Here is a 21,658-nt window from a genome sequence, read left to right as displayed (position 1 = left end):
GTGGGAAATGTAGCAGCCAATTTGCACACAAGCTCCCACATACTGCAATGGGTAAATGACCAGATAATCTGTTTTAGTGATGTTGGTTGAGGGATAAATATTGGCCCCAGGTCACGGGGGAGAACTCCCTTGCTCTTCTTCAAAATGGAGCCATGGGATCTTTTATGTCCACCTGAGAGAGCAGTTGGGGCCTCGGTTTAACATGTCAGTTGAAAAATGGCACCTGCGATAGTGCAGCGCTCCCTCAGCACAGTACAAGGAGTGTTGTTCTGGATTTTGTTCTCAAATCTTTGGACTTGAACCGGTGTAGTGATAGTTTGATTCTGTATCTAACCCTTGTTATACCTGATCTGGGAGTGCTTTAATTTGACATTGGAATGCTAGCAATTGTTCCATTCTCCAGCACTAACATGCTTCACCTCAATGAAAGTAAAACTCGCCCAAAAAAAAGTGATTGAAAAGAGAACGGCTCGATGGTTGAAGAACTCACCACTTTCTTTGAGAGAATGCGAAGCTTCTCCTCGGTGATGTTCAGGGCAGTCTGAATTAACGGCATTTCCAGCTGGAAAACAGCAAGTGGAGAGTTAGGAGAGGGCAGGCACCGTCTAGAATCTAACCTCATATTTCACCTGGTAAGCTCAGCATTCGTGTTTATCTCCGGCTAGAAAAATCTTTTTAAGACGGGAGTTTACCCAGTGCTTCTCCCACTGTCCCGATGTGACTCCAGCACAAGTCCCATTTCCCCGCGTGAACGGGGTTTGCACTAAGCGTACAGCCAAATCACAGCGGCGAAAGTGGGAGACAGTCCCGAGTGAGTTCCCGCCGTTAATGTCCCGCTGCAATAGTTCTACCTGAGTTTGATGACATCGGGGAAGGGGCGGCGGATGCAGATCTGGTAAATTTTAGGCGGGCATCCTGAACGGGCAGTTTGGGGAGGGGCCGAAATTGACTTCTGCTCCAAACGGGACGCACTCACCGTTTTCTTGTGTCATTTACCACCCCAATCGTTGGGGCGGTGTCTCGTTGGATTTTGCCCTATTTTGTGTTTTTTCTCTGGCGGGGTGGTGAAGTCGGGCTGCAGCGGGACAGAAGTCGGTGGGGAGCAGGGCGGAAGGCGGGCGGATTCATGAGTGCCACACTGACCAAATCACCATGCTGCTTATAACGTCAGTGCGACACGGACGTGCTGCATTGCGCCGAAGTCTGACAACATCCCTCCCCTTCAGTTAAAGGGGAGGGCCGCTGCGAAGTCTGCATTAACTTCAGTGGTGCCCACTGGGCCACCAGGGAAGGTTTCGGCCAGGCCAGTGGCCCGGTACCCAAGAGGAGGTGCCAGGCTGCCTGATGGCGACCTGGCCGAACCCGACTTCGGAGTCGGCCGACAATTGAAATAAAATGTCGGCTGCAGCGGTGCGCCTGCCCTTTAAGGGCAGACGTGGTGCCTGGTCTCAAGCAGCTTCCCGCCCGGGGAAAGCTGTCGGGGGCACCAAGCGGCGGCCAATCCGCGCTCACGGGGCAATTTCCCATGTAGGGCGGAAAGGTATCGCCACCGGTCGGTAAGGGGTCATGTGTGCCTGACGGGGTGGGAACACGGGCGGGGCGGTAGCATACACTGCTCCAAAGATGTAGGAGGGCAATTTCACAAATCTCCATCCCGACTGAGCGGTAGCTGCTTACCGACCATTACCATCTCTTTGTGGCGGTAACGGCTCTTAAAAAAAGGGGCAATGTCGGCCACAGAATATTTTGTGGATAAATATAGGGCAAAAAGTAGAACTTGGATTTCTATAGCACCTTTCACCACCTCAGGTTATCCCAAAGCACTTTACAGCCAATGAAATACTTTTTGAAGAGTAGTCACTGTTGTAATGTCAGACATGGGACAGCCAATTTGCACACAGCAAGCTCCCACAAACAGAAATGAGATACATGTCCAGGGATGTGGGCTTCGCTGGAAAGGCCAGCAATTATTGCCCATCCCTTGTTGCCCAGATAATGAGTTGGTGGTGGGTCTTTTTATTGAACCACCACAGTCCTTTGTTGCAGTTTGATACAACTCCCGGCACAAACACGATGGGTTGAATGGCCACCTTCTGTGCTGTAAATTTCTATGATTCTATGATATGAACTCAGTGACACCCCAGTCCATTTGAGAGGACAGTTAAGAGTCAACCACGCTGGTGTGGGACTGGAGTCACATATAGGCCCAGACCGGGTAAGGATAGCAGGTTTCCTTCCCCAAAGGACATTAATGAACCAGTTGGGTTTTACGACAATCCCACAGCTTCATGGTCACTTCTACCAGCTTTTAATTTCCATTGTCTTTTTAATTGAATTCAAATTCTCAAGCTGCCAATGGTGGGACTTGAATTTATGGTCTGTGGATTATTAGTCCAGGCCTCTGGATTACTAATCCAGTAACATAACCACTACGCTACACTTAGTCAATCCGTAAAGAAAGAGCTTCACCTGCTCAGCGATGCTGGTAAAGTTTAGATCATCAATCCCAGTGTTCAACACGTCCTTCATGATCTTCTTGCCCTTCTCATTCAGCAATGTAATTCCTGATAAATTGACATTTAGTTGATCAAACTTGCCTTCAAGGTCCCCTGTATACTGAAAAATAAATAATATTCAATCTGAGATAAAGGCAACAAGGACTAGAGTGAGTTACTGGACTTCAATAAAATTGCAACAATCATGGAACAAAATCAACCGGTCTATCAGGTCCATTAAACCACAACCCCTGGACACTCTCCCCTATCACGGACTCTTCCCACTCATTTAATCCCCTCCCACAGCCCACGTACACTCTCCCCTATCACAGTTTCTCCCCACCCATTTAATCCCCTCCCACAGCCCATGTACACTCTCCCCTATCACAGTCTCTCCCCACCCATTTAATCTCCTCCCACAGCTCATGTACATTCTCCTCAATCACGGACTCTCCCCACCCATTTAATCTCCTCCCACAGCCCATGTACACTCTCCCTAAATAAGGATGCAGACCCATAGGGCCTAACTGCTGCAAACTAAAAGAAGATGACTCAATCCTTGGCCCCTCAGCAAACTGCCACTGAAACCGAAGTATTAAAAGAACGACTTGCATTTCCTCAGCCAGGTGCCTTGCACATCACCATCCCCACCCCACCTGAGACCATGTGATCTCCTGGGCGAGACATAGGCCTAGAAATTCGGGGGGAGGAAACACTCGTGAAGCGCAAGAAGTCTCGCCTCTCGCTATAAATTGAGGTTGCCACCCCCGAAAGGAAGTGGAGCGCTGAATCAAGGGCACCACTTTCTTCCTGGGGCAGGAGCGGGGTGCACGGCTCAGCAGTGCTACGCACTGTACCGCGTAACGCTGCCGCGTACGAGCGGCTTTTCCCTGAATTAAAGAGTCCTTGTGCATGAAACATAAAAAGTTAGTATGCAGGTACAGCAAGTGATCGGGAAGGCCAATGGTATCTCAGCCTTTATTGCAAGGGGGATGAAGTATAAAAGTAGAGAAGTCCTGCTACAACTGTACAGGGTATTGGTGAGGCCACATCTGGAGTACTGCGTACAGTTTTGGTCTCCGTATTTAAGGAAGAATATAGTTGCATTGGATGCTGTACAGAGAAGGTTCACTAAGTTGATTCCAGAGATGAGGGTGTTGACTTATGAAGATAGGCTGAGTAGGTTGCGCCTATACTCATTTGAATTCAAAAGAATGAGAGGTGATCTTATCGAAACATTTAAGATAATGAGGGGGCTCGACAAGGTGGATGCAGAGAGGATATTTCCACTCATAGGGGAAAGTAAAACGAGGGGACATAGTCTCAGACTAAGGGGCCGCCCATTTAAAACTGAGATGAGGAGGAATTTCTTCTCTCAGAGGGTTGTAAATCTATGGAATTCTCTGCCCCAGAGAGCTGTGGAGGCTGGGTCATTGAATATATTTAAGGTGGAGATAGACAGATTTTTGAGTGATAAGGGAGTAAAAGGTTCTGGGGAGCGGGCAGGGAAGTGGAGTTGGGACCAGATTAGCCATGATCTTATTAAATAGTAGAGGGGCCAGGTGGCTGACTCCTGCTCCTATTTCTTATGTTCTTATTGTTGTGTATGGAGAAAGAGTCAGACTGAACGCTGTGAGCTCAAAGTAAAGTGTGACCGTAGTCTTTTATTGCAGGTTTCCAGAGTGCCTCTCTAATCTGTGAAGCCTCCTTAAATATCTGTGCTCCCAAAGGATTATGGGATCTCTTGGGACTCCAGGGGATGAGCCCTCTGGTAGCTGTATAGAGTAAATACAAGTATACATACATAACACTTATGTTCTTATGCTGCATTCTCTGCAGAATGGGAACTCATCTACCTGGACCACCAGGGAGCAGGGGTGCTACGCGATCAGCCCAGCACTCAAGCTTAGCACCAGGCTGAGCGATTGCAACACCAGCCCTCTGTCCAAAGCAATACCAGAACGGAAAAGAAAACCGTGCCTCCATCATAAGGTCAGAAGTGGGGATGTTCGCTGATGACTGCACAGTGTTCAGTGCCATTCACCACTCCCCAGATAATGAAGCAGTCCATGCCTGCATGCAGCAAGACCTGGATGACGTTCAGGCTTGGGCTGATAAGTGGCAAGTTACATTTGCACCACACAAGTGCCAGTCAATGACTATCTCCAACAAGCTAGAGTCTAACCACCGCCCCTTGATATTCAACTGCATTACCATCGCTGAATCCCCCACCATCAACATCCTGGGGGTCACTATTGACCAGAAACTTAACTGAACCAGCCACATAAATACTGTGACAACAAGAGCAGGTCAGAGGTTGGGTATTCTGTGGCGAGTGTCTCACCTCCTGACTCCCCAAAGCCTTTCCACCATTTACAAGGCACAAGTCAGGAGTGCGATGGTATACGCTCCACTTGCCTAGATGAGTGCAGCTCCAGCAACTCTAAAGAAGCTCGACACCATTCAGGACAGAGCAGCCCGCTTGATTGGCACCCATCCACCACCTTAAACATTAACTCCCTCTACCACCGGCGCACCGTGGCTGGAGTGTGTACCATCTACAAGATGCACTGCAGCAACTCGCCAAGGCTTCTTCGGTAGCACCTCCCAAACCCGCGACCTCTACCACCTAGAAGGATAAGAGCAGCAGGTGCATGGGAGCACCATCACCTGCAAATTCCCCTCCAAGTCACACACCATCCTGACTTGGAAATATATCGGCCGTTCCTTCATCATCGCTGGGTCAAAATCCTGGAACTACCTCCCTAACAGCACTGTGGGAGCACCTTCACCACACGGACTGCAGCGGTTCAAGAAGGTGGCTCACCATCACCTTCTCAAGGGCAATTAGGGATGGGCAATAAAGGCCGGCGACGCCCACATCCCGGAACAAATTTTATAAAAGCCGGCCACCTCTCCGTTAATTTCCGCCCCAGTAGCGACCGGCTGCCTTGATGCTGTCGCTGTTATCGCGGCGCAGCTTCAGGGGGCGAAACCCAATTTAGGTGCCGGGGCGCTAACGGGTTGGTGCGCATGGCGATCTCCGACGCAACACCATTGTGCTGCCGTTAAACTTCCATCAAATTTAGCGGGAGTAGTTAATGGTGCCGCGCCCGGTCGCAAAGTCATTTACGCCCCGTTAGCCCCGTTAACAGAAGGCGCTAATGACCCCAATCTATCCCCCATAGGAACAGGAGGAGGCCATTCAGCCCCTCGAACCTTTTCCGCCATTTAGTGAGATCATGGCGGATCTGCGACCTAACTCCAATTTTCCTTAATACCTTTGGTTAACAAAAATCTATCAATCTCAGATTTAAAATGAACAATTAACCCAGCATCAATTGTCGTTTGCGGTAGAGAGTTCCAAACTTGTGTGTAGAAGTGTTTCCTAACTTGACTCCTGAAAGGCTTGGCTCTAATTTTTAGACTGTGGCCCCTCGTCCAACCAGTGAAAATAGTTTCTCTCTATCCACCCTATCTGTTCCACTTAATATCCTGAAAACTTTGATCAGATCATCCCTTAACCTGCGAAATTCCAAGAAATTCCTAGTCTGTAATCTCGCCTAAGATGCAAAACCAATTAAATACTCAGGCCAATTATGGGTGGAAAAATCTGGAAAATTCCTCTCCGACCTCTTTAGATGATCGAAATTACTCCAGGAGGCCACTCTGACCCTAAACTAGACAGCTATCAGGAATGGGAGTCCTGGCTGATTTCCCCATGGTATACTTGGGTGTCTTGGCTGTGCTTAATGAAATCCACACCTAACGCCTCCTGGCTCACTCACGGTAACAAGCAGCAACATCTATCCACTGATGGCAAGCCAACAATGCAATTGCGGTACTTTAAATTTGCCACAGAGAGTGGCAGAGAGGGCTTTGGTTTTCTGCAGACCATCAAGTAGCTGCTCCTCCAGTGACAAAGCCCAAACTCAGCCAGTTTTGCGCAGGTTGCAAAAATTTCTCCAAATGCATATCGGATGAAATTCAGCATTACATAGGATATACGGCATAGAAACAGGCCATTCGGCCCAACCGGTCCCTGCCGATATTTATGCTCCACTTGAGCCTCATCTAAATCTATCACCATAACCCTCTATTCCATGGTTGGGTAATTATTTGGATTAGAGGGCCACTTAACAAGTGGTGATGAACTGTTGAGGGCTGCCGACCAATGTTCCACCAATCGCGCGGTCCCGGGCAGGCGGCTCCCCAGCTCCTGCCGCTGGAAGAGATACTGCGCATGCGCGGCTGCATAGATGGCCGGCCGCGCAGCAAATTTAAAGGGACCGCTCGTGAAAAAAATGAGAGGGAACATTGCATAAACATAAACATTGTATCAACATAAATTCAGATAGTAGTCAGATGCTATCTTACATACACAACATGTATTTGGTACTGCTTAGAAATCAAAGATAAAAGTTGAAAATGTGGTGGTATCTTCTGGTTTCTATAAATCAGTGCTGTGAAATAGAACTGTACTCTCTTTAGAGTCTGTGTCAGCATCAATTCCTCACCTCAGTCTTCCTTATGTCCTGCTGCAAAGATTACTAATGTCGTCCCAATTGGTGCCAGTTGAGAACTCACCTGCCGTTGTACTCTGGATACGTCGTCCCAATTGGTGCCAGTTGAGAACTCACCTGCCGTTGTACTCTGGATACGGCATCCCAATTGGTGCCAGTTGAGAACTCACCTGCCGTTATACTCTGGATACCGGGAGGGGAAAGTTGCAGCGCCGGTCACTTTCTTCGGTAAAAAAATTGTGGAGATGAGCAGCCATGACTCCACTCTAAATGGATAGGGCATATTCGAGAATGCAGTGCATTCTGGGTACGGGCATCTGTCATTGGGGCCCAGAATCAAGGAACGGACCCTTTTAAGACAGGGCCAGGGAGAATCGCTTTTGCAAAATATTAATTTGAATGAAGTATTACTATGATTTTTCCCTGGCTGCAGTTCAAGTCTGTCTCTAACCCATGGGAAGTGAAAGTAGAGAGACGAATGTACAGCTCGAGCTCCGGCTCGCGTTCTATTGCTGTCCCATCCAGTGGGCCGGATAGAATGACTTGGTGGGCTGGATATGGTCCGCGGGCCGTATTTTGCCAAAACTGCTCTATTCTCTTCTCCCTCATAGACTTGGCTAGCCTCCACTTAAATGTATCTATACTATTCGACCTGTGGAAGCGAGTTTCACATTTGATTTGTTGGTGACTATCTTATATTGATGGCCTCCAGTTCTTCCCTACATGTGGAAACACTGTCTCTGTATCTACCAGATTAAAACCTTTCATAATTTTGAGTCGCCCCATCTTTTTTCAAGTGAAAAGGGCCATTGCCTGTTAATCTTTTCCTGATAGGTATACATTAAAAGAAAGAAAGACTTGGATTTATATATCACGACCACCAGACGTCTCAAAGCGCTTTACAGCCAATTAAGTACCTTTGGAGAGTAGTCAATGTTGTAATGAACTATTTTTGGAATGTAGTCATTGTTTTAATGTAGGCAACAAGAAGCCAGTTTGCGCACAAGCAAGCTCCGACAAACAGAGTTTTTTTTTAGCCAAATGTAATTGAAACAACCGGATCTGGAATCAGGGGTGATTGAGAACATCCAACCGGGGTTGCACTGATTGCTGACGTACCTTACTCAGGTTCAAGTATTCATCCAGGTTGAAATTCTGGGCCAGGTTCAGGGTCCTCCACACAGATAGGTTGTCCTGGCAGTCACTGTGTAGAGAAAAGGAGCTTAGTGTGTGAGCTCTACATAAAACATTGGTTCGGCCCCAGCTGGAGTATTGTGTCCAATTCTGGACACCACATTTTTGGAAGGATGTGAAGGCTTTGGAGAGGGTGCAGAAGAGATTTACTGGCATGGTTCCGGGGATGAGAGATTACAGTTATGTGGAAAGACTGGAGAAGCTGGAAATGTACTCCTTGGAGCAGAGAAGGCTAGAGGAGATTTGATAGAGGAGATTTGATAGAGGTGATAGAGATGAAGGGTTTAGATAGAATGAATAAGGATAAACTTTTTCCAATGACTGAAGAGTCGATAACCAGAGGGCACAGATTTAAGATGATTGGCAAAAGGACCAGAGGTGACATGAGGAAAAACATTTTTACACAACGAGTGGTTAGGATTTGGAATGCGCTGCCTGATAGGGTGGTGGATACAGATTCAATAGGGAATTGGATAAATATTTGAAAGCAAAAATATTGCAGGGATATGGAGAAAGAGCGGGGGTGGGGCTGACTGGATTGCTCTTAAAAAGAGCCGGCGCAGACGTGATGGGCTGAATGACCTCCTTCTGTGCTGTAATATTCTTTAATGCTATGAGCAACACCGGTGAGTTGCTGTATATTTCTGTTGTTGAGGAAGCCAGGCCTACAGTGCAGGATAGCAATAATACAGAGAAAATAATGGGAGAGCAGAGCTGGTGGACCAAGAAGCAGATTGAGATTTAAAACTGACAAAAGTGTAGGAGTGAAGGAAGACTGAGGGAAGCGAGGAGGGCCACAGATTGAGGGGAGACTGAGGGAGGCGAGGAGGGCCACAGTTTGAGATGAGATTGAGGGAGGTGCGGAGGGCCACACTTTGAGGGGAGATTGAGGGAGGTGAGGAGGGCCACACTTTGAGGGGAGATTGAGGGAGGTGAGGAGGGCCACAGTTTGAGAGGAGATTGAGGGAGGTGAGGAGGGACACAGTTTGAGAGGAGATTGAGAGAGGTGAGGAGGGCCACAGATTGAGGGGAGACTGAGGGAGGTGAGGAGGGCCACAGTTTGAGAGGAGATTGAGGGAGGTGAGGATGGCCACACTTTGAGGGGAGACTGAGGGAGGTGAGGAGGGTCACAGATTGAGGGGAGACTGAGGGAGGTGAGGAGGGCCACACTTTGAGGGGAGACTGAGGGCGGTGAGGAGGGCCACAGATTGAGGGGAGATTGAGGGAGGTGAGGAGGGCCACAGTTTGAGGGGAGACTGAGGGAGGTGAGGAGGGCCACAGTTTGAGGGGAGATTGAGGGAGGTGAGGAGGGCCACACTTTGAGGGGAGATTGAGGGAGGTGAGGAGGGCCACAGTTTGAGGGGAGACTGAGGGAGGTGAGGAGGGCCACACTTTGAGGGGAGACTGAGGGAGGTGAGGAGGGCCACAGTTTGAGGGAGACTGAGGGAGGTGAGGAGGGCCACAGTTTGAGGGGAGACTGAGGGAGGTGAGGAGGGCCACAGTTTGAGGGGAGATTGAGGGCGGTGAAGAGGGCCACAGTTTGAGGGGAGACTGAGGGAGGTGAGGAGGGTCACAGTTTGAGGGGAGACTGAGGGAGGCGAGGAGGGCCACAGTTTGAGAGGAGATTGAGGGAGGTGAGGAGGGCCACAGTTTGAGGGGAGACTGAGGGAGGTGAGGAGGGCCACAGTTTGAGGGGAGACTGAGGGAGGTGAGGAGGGTCACAGTTTGAGGGGAGATTGAGGGAGGCGAGGAGGGCCACACTTTGAGGGGAGATTGAGGGAGGTGAGGAGGGCCACACTTTGAGGGGAGATTGAGGGAGGTGAGGAGGGCCACAGTTTGAGAGGAGATTGAGGGAGGTGAGGAGGGACACAGTTTGAGAGGAGATTGAGAGAGGTGAGGAGGGCCACAGATTGAGGGGAGACTGAGGGAGGTGAGGAGGGCCACAGTTTGAGAGGAGATTGAGGGAGGTGAGGATGGCCACACTTTGAGGGGAGACTGAGGGAGGTGAGGAGGGTCACAGATTGAGGGGAGACTGAGGGAGGTGAGGAGGGCCACACTTTGAGGGGAGACTGAGGGCGGTGAGGAGGGCCACAGATTGAGGGGAGATTGAGGGAGGTGAGGAGGGCCACAGTTTGAGGGGAGACTGAGGGAGGTGAGGAGGGCCACAGTTTGAGGGGAGATTGAGGGAGGTGAGGAGGGCCAAAGTTTGAGGGGAGATTGAGGGAGGTGAGGAGGGCCACAGTTTGAGGGGAGACTGAGGGAGGTGAGGAGGGCCACACTTTGAGGGGAGACTGAGGGAGGTGAGGAGGGCCACAGTTTGAGGGAGACTGAGGGAGGTGAGGAGGGCCACAGTTTGAGGGGAGACTGAGGGAGGTGAGGAGGGCCACAGTTTGAGGGGAGATTGAGGGCGGTGAAGAGGGCCACAGTTTGAGGGGAGACTGAGGGAGGTGAGGAGGGTCACAGTTTGAGGGGAGACTGAGGGAGGCGAAGAGGGCCACAGTTTGAGAGGAGATTGAGGGAGGTGAGGAGGGCCACAGTTTGAGGGGAGACTGAGGGAGGTGAGGAGGGCCACAGTTTGAGGGGAGACTGAGGGAGGTGAGGAGGGCCACAGTTTGAGGGGAGATTGAGGGAGGCGAGGAGGGCCACAGTTTGAGGGGAGATTGAGGAAGGCGAGGAGGGCCACAGTTTGAGGGGAGATTGAGGGAGGTGAGGAGGGCCACAGTTTGAGGGGAGATTGAGGGAGGTGAGGAGGGTCACAGTTTGAGGGGAGACTGAGGGAGGCGAGGAGGGCCACAGTTTGAGGGGAGATTGAGGGAGGCGAGGAGGGCCACAGTTTGAGGGGAGATTGAGGGAGGTGAGGAGGGCCACACTTTGAGGGGAGATTGAGGGAGGCGAGGAGGGCCACAGTTTGAGGGGAGACTGAGGGAGGCGAGGAGGGCCACAGTTTGAGGGGAGACTGAGGGAGGCGAGGAGGGCCACAGTTTGAGGGGAGACTGAGGGAGGTGAGGAGGGCCACACTTTGAGGGGAGACTGAGGGAGGTGAGGAGGGTCACAGATTGAGGGGAGACTGAGGGAGGTGAGGAGGGCCACACTTTGAGGGGAGACTGAGGGCGGTGAGGAGGGCCACAGATTGAGGGGAGATTGAGGGAGGTGAGGAGGGCCACAGTTTGAGGGGAGACTGAGGGAGGTGAGGAGGGCCACAGTTTGAGGGGAGATTGAGGGAGGTGAGGAGGGCCAGAGTTTGAGGGGAGATTGAGGGAGGTGAGGAGGGCCACAGTTTGAGGGGAGACTGAGGGAGGTAAGGAGGGCCACACTTTGAGGGGAGACTGAGGGAGGTGAGGAGGGCCACAGTTTGAGGGAGACTGAGGGAGGTGAGGAGGGCCACAGTTTGAGGGGAGACTGAGGGAGGTGAGGAGGGCCACAGTTTGAGGGGAGATTGAGGGCGGTGAAGAGGGCCACAGTTTGAGGGGAGACTGAGGGAGGTGAGGAGGGTCACAGTTTGAGGGGAGACTGAGGGAGGCGAGGAGGGCCACAGTTTGAGAGGAGATTGAGGGAGGTGAGGAGGGCCACAGTTTGAGGGGAGACTGAGGGAGGTGAGGAGGGCCACAGTTTGAGGGGAGACTGAGGGAGGTGAGGAGGGTCACAGTTTGAGGGGAGATTGAGGGAGGCGAGGAGGGCCACAGTTTGAGGGGAGATTGAGGAAGGCGAGGAGGGCCACAGTTTGAGGGGAGATTGAGGGAGGTGAGGAGGGCCACAGTTTGAGGGGAGATTGAGGGAGGTGAGGAGGGTCACAGTTTGAGGGGAGACTGAGGGAGGCGAGGAGGGCCACAGTTTGAGGGGAGATTGAGGGAGGCGAGGAGGGCCACAGTTTGAGGGGAGATTGAGGGAGGTGAGGAGGGTCACAGTTTGAGGGGAGATTGAGGGAGGCGAGGAGGGCCACAGTTTGAGGGGAGACTGAGGGAGGCGAGGAGGGCCACAGTTTGAGGGGAGACTGAGGGAGGCGAGGAGGGCCACAGTTCGATGGGAGACTGAGGGAGGCGAGGAGGGCCTCAGTTTGAGGGGAGACTGAGGGAGGCGAGGAGGGCCACAGTTTTGAGTTCCTGGGAAGAATGAATTCGAGTCGGAGATGGGGCATTAAGTCAATTCAGCTCGGCACAGGGAGAACGATTGTGAACTTCACACAAAAGTGGATATTCCATGATCCCCTGCTCCCAGCAAGGGAGCAACATCGCAGGGAGTGCTGAGCGGAGAATGCTGTAATCTGATCGGTGCCCTATACTCCTTATTAACCCCAGAAGCACCACTGTTTATGGTAGGTGGGGAAATGGTTCAGATGAGCGGTATTTGATCCCATTGTTAATTTTGGAGGAGTGTTGAAGTTTTCACTCACTTGTAAACGCTGTCAATGCTTAGGTTGGTATTCTTCAATCCGAGGGACTGTGCCAAGTTGAAATCAGTGATCAGCCCCGAGGTTTCGATTATCTACAGCACAAAGCAAGAGCATAGATGTATCAGATAGTTTCAGTACAAGGCGAAAGGGGTACATCTCACTCCCCAGCATCATGCGCTTGTGCCCATCTCAAAACCATCTCCTACACACTGTGCAGAACGCAGCAAGATATAAAGACTGATTTGTTTCTGACTGTCCTGTCCCTTTCTGATGGTAGGATGCCTCTCCGTCCCCCCACCCCTGTGAGTCAGCTCCTTGAGATTGATGGGCTGCTCTCTGTGTTTTGGGTTTGTGCACGCTGTCACCTTGTGGCAAGAGCGAGGTACTACATGAGAACATAAGAAATAGGAGCAAGAGTCAGCCATTTGGCCCCTCAAGCCTGCTCCGCCATTCAATAAGATCATGGCTGATCTGATCTTGGCTTCAACTCCACTTCCTTGCCCTCTCCCCATAACCCTTGACTCCCATATCATTCAAAAATCTGTCTATCTCCACCTTAAATATATTCAATGACCCAGCCTCCACAGCTGTCTGGGGCAGAGAATTCTACAGATTCACAACCCTCTGAGAGAAGAAATTCCTCCTCATTTCCATTTTAAATGGGTAACCCCTTATTCTGAATCTATGCCCCCTAGTTCTAGATTCCCCCATGAGGGGAAATATCCTCTCTGCATCTACCCTGTCAAGCCCCCTCAGAATCTTATATGAGGTGAGACGTAGGGAGGAGGGGAGTAGTACATTTTGGTGATAGCCTAAGCCCGTTATATTGAAATCAATGCAAATCAGGCGAGGTGTACAACAAGTGGCCAATCTGACATCGCCGATTTTACATTAGCCGATAAATCCCCAGGGCCTGATAGTCTGCATCCCAGAGTACTTAAGGAAGTGGCCATAGAAATAGTGGATCCATTGGTGATCATTTTCCTACAGTCTATCAATTCTGGATCAGTTCCTATGGACTGGAGGGTAGCTAATGTAACACCACTTTTTAAGAAAGAAGGGAGAGAGAAAACGGGGAATTATAGGCCAGTTAGCCTGACATCAATAGTGGAGAAAATGTTGAAATCAATTATTAAAGATGAAATAGCAGCGCATTTGGAAAGCAGTGACAGGATCGGTCCAAGTCAGCATGGATTTATGAAAGGGAAATCATGCTTGACAAATCTTCTGGAATTTTTTGAGGATGTAACTAGTAGAGTGGACAAGGGAGAACCAGTGGATGTGGTGTATTTGGATTTTCAAAAGGCTTTTGACAAGGTCCCCCACAAGAGATTGGTTTAGCAAAATTAAAGCACATGCTATTGGGGGTAATGTATTGACGTGGATAGAGAACTGGTTGGCAGACAGGAAGCAGAGAGTCGGGATAAATGGGTCCTTTTCAGATTGGCAGGCAGTGACTAGTGGGGTGCCGCAGGGCTCAGTGCTGGGACCCCAGCTATTTACAATATACATCAATGATTTAGATGAAGGAATTGAGGGTAATATCTCCAAGTTTGCAGATGACACTAAGCTGGGTGGCGGGGTGAGCTGTGAGGAGGATGCTAAGAGGTTGCAGGGTGACTTGGACAGGTTAGGTGAGTGGGCAAATGCATGGCAGATGCAGTATAATGTGGTTAAATGTGAGGTTATCCACTTTGGTGGCAAAAACATGAAGGCAGAATATTATCTGAATGGCGGCATATTAGGAAAAGGGAGGTGCAACGAGACCTGGGTGTCATGGTACATCAGTCATTGAAGTTTGGCATGCAGGTACAGCAGGCGGCGAAGAAAGCAAATGGCATGTTGGCCTTCATAGCTAGGGGATGTGTGTATAGGAGCAGGGAGTTCTTACTGCAGCTGCACAGGGCCTTGGTGAGTCCTCACCTGGAATATTGTGTTCAGTTTTGGTCTCCTAATCTGAGGAAGGTCGTTCTTGCTATTGAGGAAGTGCAGCGAAGGTTCACCAGACTGATTCCCGGGATGGCAGGACTGACATATGAGGAGAGACTGGATCGACTGGGCCTGTATTCACTGGAGTTTAGAAGAATGAGAGGGGATCTCGTAGAAACATATAAAATTCTGACGGGACTGGACAGGTTAGATATGGGAAGAATGTTCCCGATGTTGGGGGAGTCCAGAACCAGGGTCACAGTCTAAGGATAAGGGGTAAGCCATTTAGGACCGAGATGAGGAGGAACTTCTTCACTCAGAGAGTTGTTAACCTGTGGAATTCTCTTCCGCAGAGAGTTGTTGATGCCATTCAAGAGGGAGTTGGATATGGCCCTTATGGCTAAAGGGATCAAGGGGTATGGAGAGAAAGCAGGAAAGGGGTACTGAGGTGAATGATCAGCCATGATCTTATTAAATGGTGGTGCAGGCTCGAAGGGCCAAATGCACCTATTTTCTATGTTTCTATGTTTCTATGACATGAGGAAACATTTTTTTACGCAGCGAGTTGTAATCTGGAACGCGCTGCCTGAAAGGACGGTGGAAGCAGATTCAATAATAACTCTCAAAAGGGAATTGGATAAATATTTGAAAAGGAAAAATTAGCAGGGGTGTGGTGGGGTGGGGGGGGGGGGGGGGGCGGGGTGGGAGACTAATTGAACAGCTCTTTCAAAAGAACCAGCACAGACACGATGGGCCGAATGGCCTCCTTTTGTGTTGTATCATTCTATGAGTGCATTATTTTACCTTCCCACTAAATTCAACGGTTGATGCACATTGGTACAGCACTATGAAATATAAGCAAGAAATGCTAGAAATAAATAGCGGGTCTGCCACTATTGAAAAGCGAAGACAGGTTAACAGTTCAGGTGTTGCCATTTCATCAAACCCGTGGTGTGTAGCTGTTTACTTCCGGAATATCCTGCTTTTATTTAGATTTTTTAAACTTCTATCAGTACGACCCTACATCTGGTATAATGAGTAACATTATCACTTTCTCCCAAGTCCAAAAATAAGACTTTGGCACAATTCTTGGGAACTTCTAATTTTCTTTGACCCTTTTTTGATTTCAATTTGTTATTGTGCTTATCAGGGTGAGCGAGATTAGTGCTTGTGAAGGTTCCATTTCAAGCACCCAGTGTCAGCATCAAGCACTCCAAGGTTGAATATACAGCTAGATACAGAGTAAAGCTCCCTCTACTCTGCCCCAGGATGGGTAGAAGCCTTTGGCGGCCGTGCCTTCGGCAGCCTAGGCCCCAAGCTCTGGAATTCTCTCCCTAAGCCTTCCACCTTTAAAATGCTCCTTAAAACTGACCTCTTTGACCAAGCTTTTGACCCACCTCTTCTCATGTCTCCTTCTTTGGCTCGGTGTCAATTTTTGTCTGAGAACTTACCTGTGAAGTGCCTTGGGACATTTTACTATGTTAAAGGTGGTATTTATCTACAAATTGTATTTGTTGAAGAGATTGAGCCAGTGAAGGATTGGATGGAGATGGAGGGATAGAGGTACTGAAGGATTAGGGATGAAGGGATAGAGGTAGTGAAGGATTGGAGATGGAGGGATAGAGGTAGTGGAGGACTGGAGATGGAGGGATAGAGAAAATGAAGGATTGGTGATGGAGGGTAGAGGTTGTGAAGGTTTAGAGATGGAGGGATAGAGAAAATGAAGGATTGGAAATGGAGGGATGGAAGTAGTGAGGGATTGGAGATGGAGGGATAGAGGTAGTGAAGGATTGGAGATGGAGGGATAGAGGTAGTGAAGGATTGGAGATGGAGGGATAGAGGTAGTGAAGGATTGGAAATGGAGAGATAGACACAGTAAAAGATTGGAAATGGACTACAAGTAGCAAACAGATGATGCGGGATTGAGACAGTGAAAGATTAAAGCAAAATGCCTGCAGGATAATAGCCACCACTAGTACACAGAGACAAGACCTATTACTTCAGGTGGCCCTCGCCAGCTAGTTTGCTGATTTCTAATAAGAATACTATCAACAGACAGAAATGCACAAGGGTTTTACCTTAAAGAATTCATCATTATACCAGGGTTTACAAACCAGCGAGTATAGATTGCCACCCACGAAAAACATGATAAAGACAAGGAGCATCAAAAGCCAAGAGAAGATGAAACTGAAGCCGATTCCCCTGTTGGAACACAGTAAGGTGTTGGTGAGTAAAATCCACAGAGTTTGATCAAACACTCCCAGGGCAGGCCTGTCATGGGTTTGGGTAACGCTCCCTCTACATTTTCCCAACTGCATGCCTTAACTGTAACCAATGAAGAGTGTCTCTACTGTCCCAGCATGTCCATTTAATTTCTCACAGCAACAATCTTCGTGGCCTCCTTGATCAAGGCCGCTGATTGTGCTCAATGTTGGCCTGTTCTGTGGTGTGGGTCTCGTGACTGTGATGAGACTGGCCAAAACTCATGTCACTTCTGGCCGTCACAACCAGCAGAGACACAATATGCACTCCAGCAGTTGAGGGTGGATTGGAATCTGGGCCCTGGAGGTGAAAGGTCATTGTTATGAAGGACTATATCACCCATTTATAGCAAAACAACTTTATTGGTGTATCTGAGGTAAACACAATTAAAACAACTACTTCTTCTGCATTTAAACAGTGACTACATACAGCCTGAAAGGAAATTGTCAAAGGTGGGCTCAGAATCTGTATGGGATTGAAGACCCCATGATAGCAACAGGAAGGGAGAAAGGATGAGTAACCCTGGGACTATTCTGTTACATCTCCTGCCAATCGGACTGCACCTCATTCAATCTCGGGATGTGGCCCTTGCTGGCAAATCAGGTGAGACGTTAAACCAAGTCTGTCCTGTCTGCCCTCTCAGGTGGACATAAAAGATCCTGTGGGCACTATTTCGAAGAAGAGCAGGGGAGTTCTCTCTGGTGTCCTGGGCCAATATTTATCCCTCAGCCAACCATCAATTAAAAAAAAAATTATCTGACCATTTATCTCATTGCTGTCTATTGGATCTTGCTGTGCACAAATTAGATTCTGCAGTTGCCTACACGTCAATAGAGCTTCATTGGCTATGAAGCACTGTGGGAGGTCTTGAAGTTGTAAAAGGTGCTTTATAAAAGCAAGTTCCAGTTCACAAACTACTACTGCAGGTACAATCACAAAATACAATATACAATATAAATAGAAAAGGTTCCATTGCTTCTTACGCCATGAAGAGATTCCCGCCGCAGTGGGACAGCAAGGATCGTTTGGTGGGATTCACGTTGGGTTTGAGACAGGCTGCTCCCAGGAGAAGCCCCAGGTAATTGCACGCCACAACCAGGAGAATTATACAGGCCAGCACGGTTCCAACTATCCACCTAAAATACGGGAATAACAGGACAGAGTCATCCAACACAATCAGGAAATTCATAAACTGCAATCCAAACAGCCATCTAAAATCTAGGAAGGATGTGGAATATCAGAGATATACAGTGAGGGGTGTGGGATAAATCCCTATATTACAGTAAGGTGTGGGGTATATCACAGAGTGTTACGGACTTTAATGTAGTAAAACTTCCCAAGGCACTTCACAAGAGCGTTATCAACCAAAATTTGACACTCAACAGAAGAGAATATTAGGACAGATGACCAAAAACTTGGACAAAGAGGTAGGTTTTAAGGAGTGTCTTAAAGGAGGAGAGAGAGACAGAGAGGCTTGGGGGGGGGGGGGGGAATTCCAGAGCTTGGAGCCCAGCCAGCTGAAGGCACAGCCGCCAATGGTGGAGCGATGAAAATCAAGGATGCGCAAGAGGCCAGAATTGGAGAAGCGCAGAGATCTCAGAGGATTGTGGGGCTGGAAGTGGTTACAGAAATAGGGACCAGTGGTGGGCAGATTCTGTACCATGCTAAAGTTGGCAACAAGACCAGGATCCTTCATGAGGATGTTGCCAGGAATTGAGAATTTTAGCTACAGGGAAAGATTGGATAGGCTAGGGTTGGTTTTTTTGGAACAGAGGAGGCTGAGGGGAAATACAATTGAGGTATATAAAATTATGAGGAGCCTAGATAGAGTGGATAGAAATAAACTATTTCCCTTAGCAGAGATGCCAATAACCATGGAACATAGATTTAAAGTAATTGGTAGAAGGATTACATGGGAGTTGAGAAGAACTTTTTTCACATAGAGGATAGTGGGGGTCTGGAATTCACTATCTGAAAGGGTGGTAGGGGCAGAACCCCTCATTGCATCTAAAATGTATTTTTGGATGTGCACTTGAAGTGTCATGAGTTACAGGGCTACGGACCGAGAGCTGGAAAGTGGGATTAGGCTGGATAGCTCTTTTTCGGCCAGCACAGACACAATGGACCAAATAGCCTCCATCTGTGCTATAAATTTCTATGATTCTATGATTCTATTCTATGTTACAGTGAGGGGTGTGGGATATATCAGGTAGTATAGCGAGGAGTGTGGGGTATATCACAGAGTGTTACAGTGAAGGTTGTGACAAATATCAGAGAGTGTTAGAATGAGGGGTATGGGGTATATCAGTGTATTAGAGAGAGGGATGTTGAGTATATCAGAGAGTGTTACCATGAGGGATGTGGGGAATATTAGTGTTACAGTGAGGGATGTAGGGTATCTCAATGTGTTACAGTGAGGGGTGTGAGGTATATCAGTGTGTTACAGAGGGGTGCGGGGTGTTTAAGAATGTGACAGTGAGGGGTGTGGGGTATATCAGAGTGTTACAGTGAGGGTGTGAGGTATATCAGAGTGTTACAGTAAGGGGTGTGGGATATATCAGTGATACAGTGATGTGTATGAGGGATATCAGAGTGTTTCAGTGAGGCGTGTGGGGTAGATCAGTGTTAAAGTGAGGGGTGTGATCTATATCAGAGTGTTACCGTGTGGCGGGGGGGATATATCAGTGTTACAATGAGGGTTGTGGAGTATATCAGTGTTACAGTGAGGAGTGTGAGGTATATCAGTGTTACAGTGAGGTGTGTGGGGTATAGCAGAGCATGTTACTGTGGAGGGTGCGGGGTATATCAGAGTGTTATGGTAAGGGGTGTGGGGTATATCAGTGTTACAGTGAGGAGTGTGGGATATATCAGTGTTACAGTGAAGGGTGTGGGGTCTATCAGTGTTACAGTGATGTGTATGGGGGATATCAGAGTGTTTCACTGAGGGGTGTGGGATATATCTGTGTTAAAGCCAGGGGTATGGTGTTTTTCAGTGTTAAAGTGAGGGGTGTGATCAATATCAGAGTGTTACAGTGAGGGGCGTGGGGTATATCAGTGTGTTACAGTGAGGGGTGTGGGATATATCAGAGTGTTACTGTGGGAGGGGGGGAGGGATATATCATTGTTTCAGTGAGGGGTGTGGGGTATATCAGTATTACATTTGAGGGGCGTGGGGTATATCAGAGCATGTTACTGTGAAGGATGTGGTGTATATCAGAATGCTATAGTGAGGCGTTTGGGGTATATCAGAGTGTTACATTGAGGGTGTGAGGTATATCAGTGTGTTACAGTGAGGGGTGTGGGGTATATCATTGTCACAGTGAGGAGTATGGGGTATATCAGTGTTACAGTGGGGAGTGTGGGGTATATAAGTGTGTTACAGTGAGGGGTGTGGGATTTATCAGAATGTTACTGTGGGGGAAGGGATATATCAGTGTTACAGTGAGGGGTGCAGGATATATCAATGTTACAGTAAGGGGTGTGGGGTATATCAGAGTGTTATTGTGAGGAGTGTGGGGTATATCAGAATGTTATAATGAGGGGTGTGGGGTATATCAGAGTGTTACAGCGAGGAGTGTGTGGTATATCAATGTTATACTGAAGGATGTGGGGTATATCAGTGTTACAGTTAGGGGTAATGGGTATATCAGAGTGTTACAGTGAGGGGTGTGGGGTATATCAGTGTGTTATAGTGAGGGGAGTGGGGTATATAAGTGTGACAGTAAGGGGTGTGGGATATATCAGTGTTACAGTGGGGAGTGTGGGGTATATCAGTGTTACAGTGAGGTGTGTGATCTATATTAGAGTGTTACAGTGAGGGGTGTGGGGTATATCAGAGTGTTATTGTGAGGGGTGTGGGGTATATCAGAATGTTATAGTGAGAGGTGTGGGGTATATCAGTGTTACAGTTAGGGGTAATGGGAATATCAGAGTGTTACAGCGAGGGGTGTGGGGTATATCAGTGTGTTATAGTGAGGGGTGTGGGGTATATAAGTGTGACAGTAAGGGGTGTGGGGTATATCAGTGTTACAGTTAGGGGTAATGGGTATATCAGAGTGTTACAGCGAGGGGTGTGGGGTATATCAGTGTGTTATAGTGAGGGGTGTGGGGTATATAAGTGTGACAGTAAGGGGTGTGGGGTATATCAGTGTTACAGTGGGGAGTGTGGGGTATATCAGTGTTACAGTGAGGTGTGTGATCTATATTAGAGTGTTACAGTGAGGGGTGTGAGGTATATCAGTGTGTTACAGTGAGAGGTGTGGGGTATATCAGTATTACAGTGAGGAATGTGGGGTATAGCAATGTTACAGTGAGGGGTGTGGGGAAAATCAGTGTTACAGTGAGGGCTGTGGGGTATATCAGAGAGTTACAGTGATGGGTGTGGTATAGCAGTGTTACATTGAGTGGTGTGGGGTATATCTGTGTTACAGTGAGGGGTGTGGCATATATCAGAATGTTACAGGGAGGGTTGTGTGGTATTTCAGTGTTACAGTGAAGGGTGTGTGGTATATCAGTGTGTTACAGTGAAGAGTGTGGGGTATATCAGTATTACAGTGAGGAGTGTGGGGTATATCAATGTTACAGTGAGGGGTGTGGGGAAAATCAGTGTTACAGTGAGGGCTGTGGGGTATATCAGAGAGTTACAGTGATGGGTGTGGTATAGCAGTGTTACATTGAGTGGTGTGGGGTATATCTGTGTTACAGTGAGGGATGTGGCGTATATCAGAGTGTTACAGGGAGGGTTGTGGGGTATTTTAGTGTTACAGTGAGTGTGTGGGATATATCAGTGTTACAGTGAAGGATGCAGGGTATATCAGTATTACAGTGAGTGGTGTGATCTGTATCAGAGTGTTACTGTGGGGGGA

General features: G+C 48.6%; 1 protein-coding gene across 4 annotated transcripts in view; it reads right to left on the bottom strand.

Annotated features, from left to right (window-relative positions):
- Positions 1-21,658, bottom strand: part of LOC139260166 (prominin-1-A-like) — a 243,365-nt gene that overhangs the window by 129,944 nt on the left and 91,763 nt on the right. For all 4 annotated transcript variants that reach the window (XM_070876407.1, XM_070876406.1, XM_070876405.1 and 1 more), the window contains 6 exons: positions 17,777-17,929; positions 16,610-16,733; positions 12,603-12,694; positions 8,138-8,222; positions 2,470-2,616; positions 491-562 (listed from right to left, as the gene is read on the bottom strand). In XM_070876407.1, coding sequence (XP_070732508.1) covers positions 491-562; positions 2,470-2,616; positions 8,138-8,222; positions 12,603-12,694; positions 16,610-16,733; positions 17,777-17,929 — 673 coding nt within the window. The remainder of the gene's footprint in view (positions 1-490; positions 563-2,469; positions 2,617-8,137; positions 8,223-12,602; positions 12,695-16,609; positions 16,734-17,776; positions 17,930-21,658) is intronic.

The sequence above is a fragment of the Pristiophorus japonicus genome, chromosome 3 (assembly GCF_044704955.1).
Source record: "Pristiophorus japonicus isolate sPriJap1 chromosome 3, sPriJap1.hap1, whole genome shotgun sequence".
Lineage (NCBI taxonomy): Eukaryota > Metazoa > Chordata > Chondrichthyes > Pristiophoridae > Pristiophorus > Pristiophorus japonicus.
The sequence above is the reverse complement of the archived record's forward strand: the minus strand, read 5'-3'. Positions and strand labels throughout refer to the sequence as shown.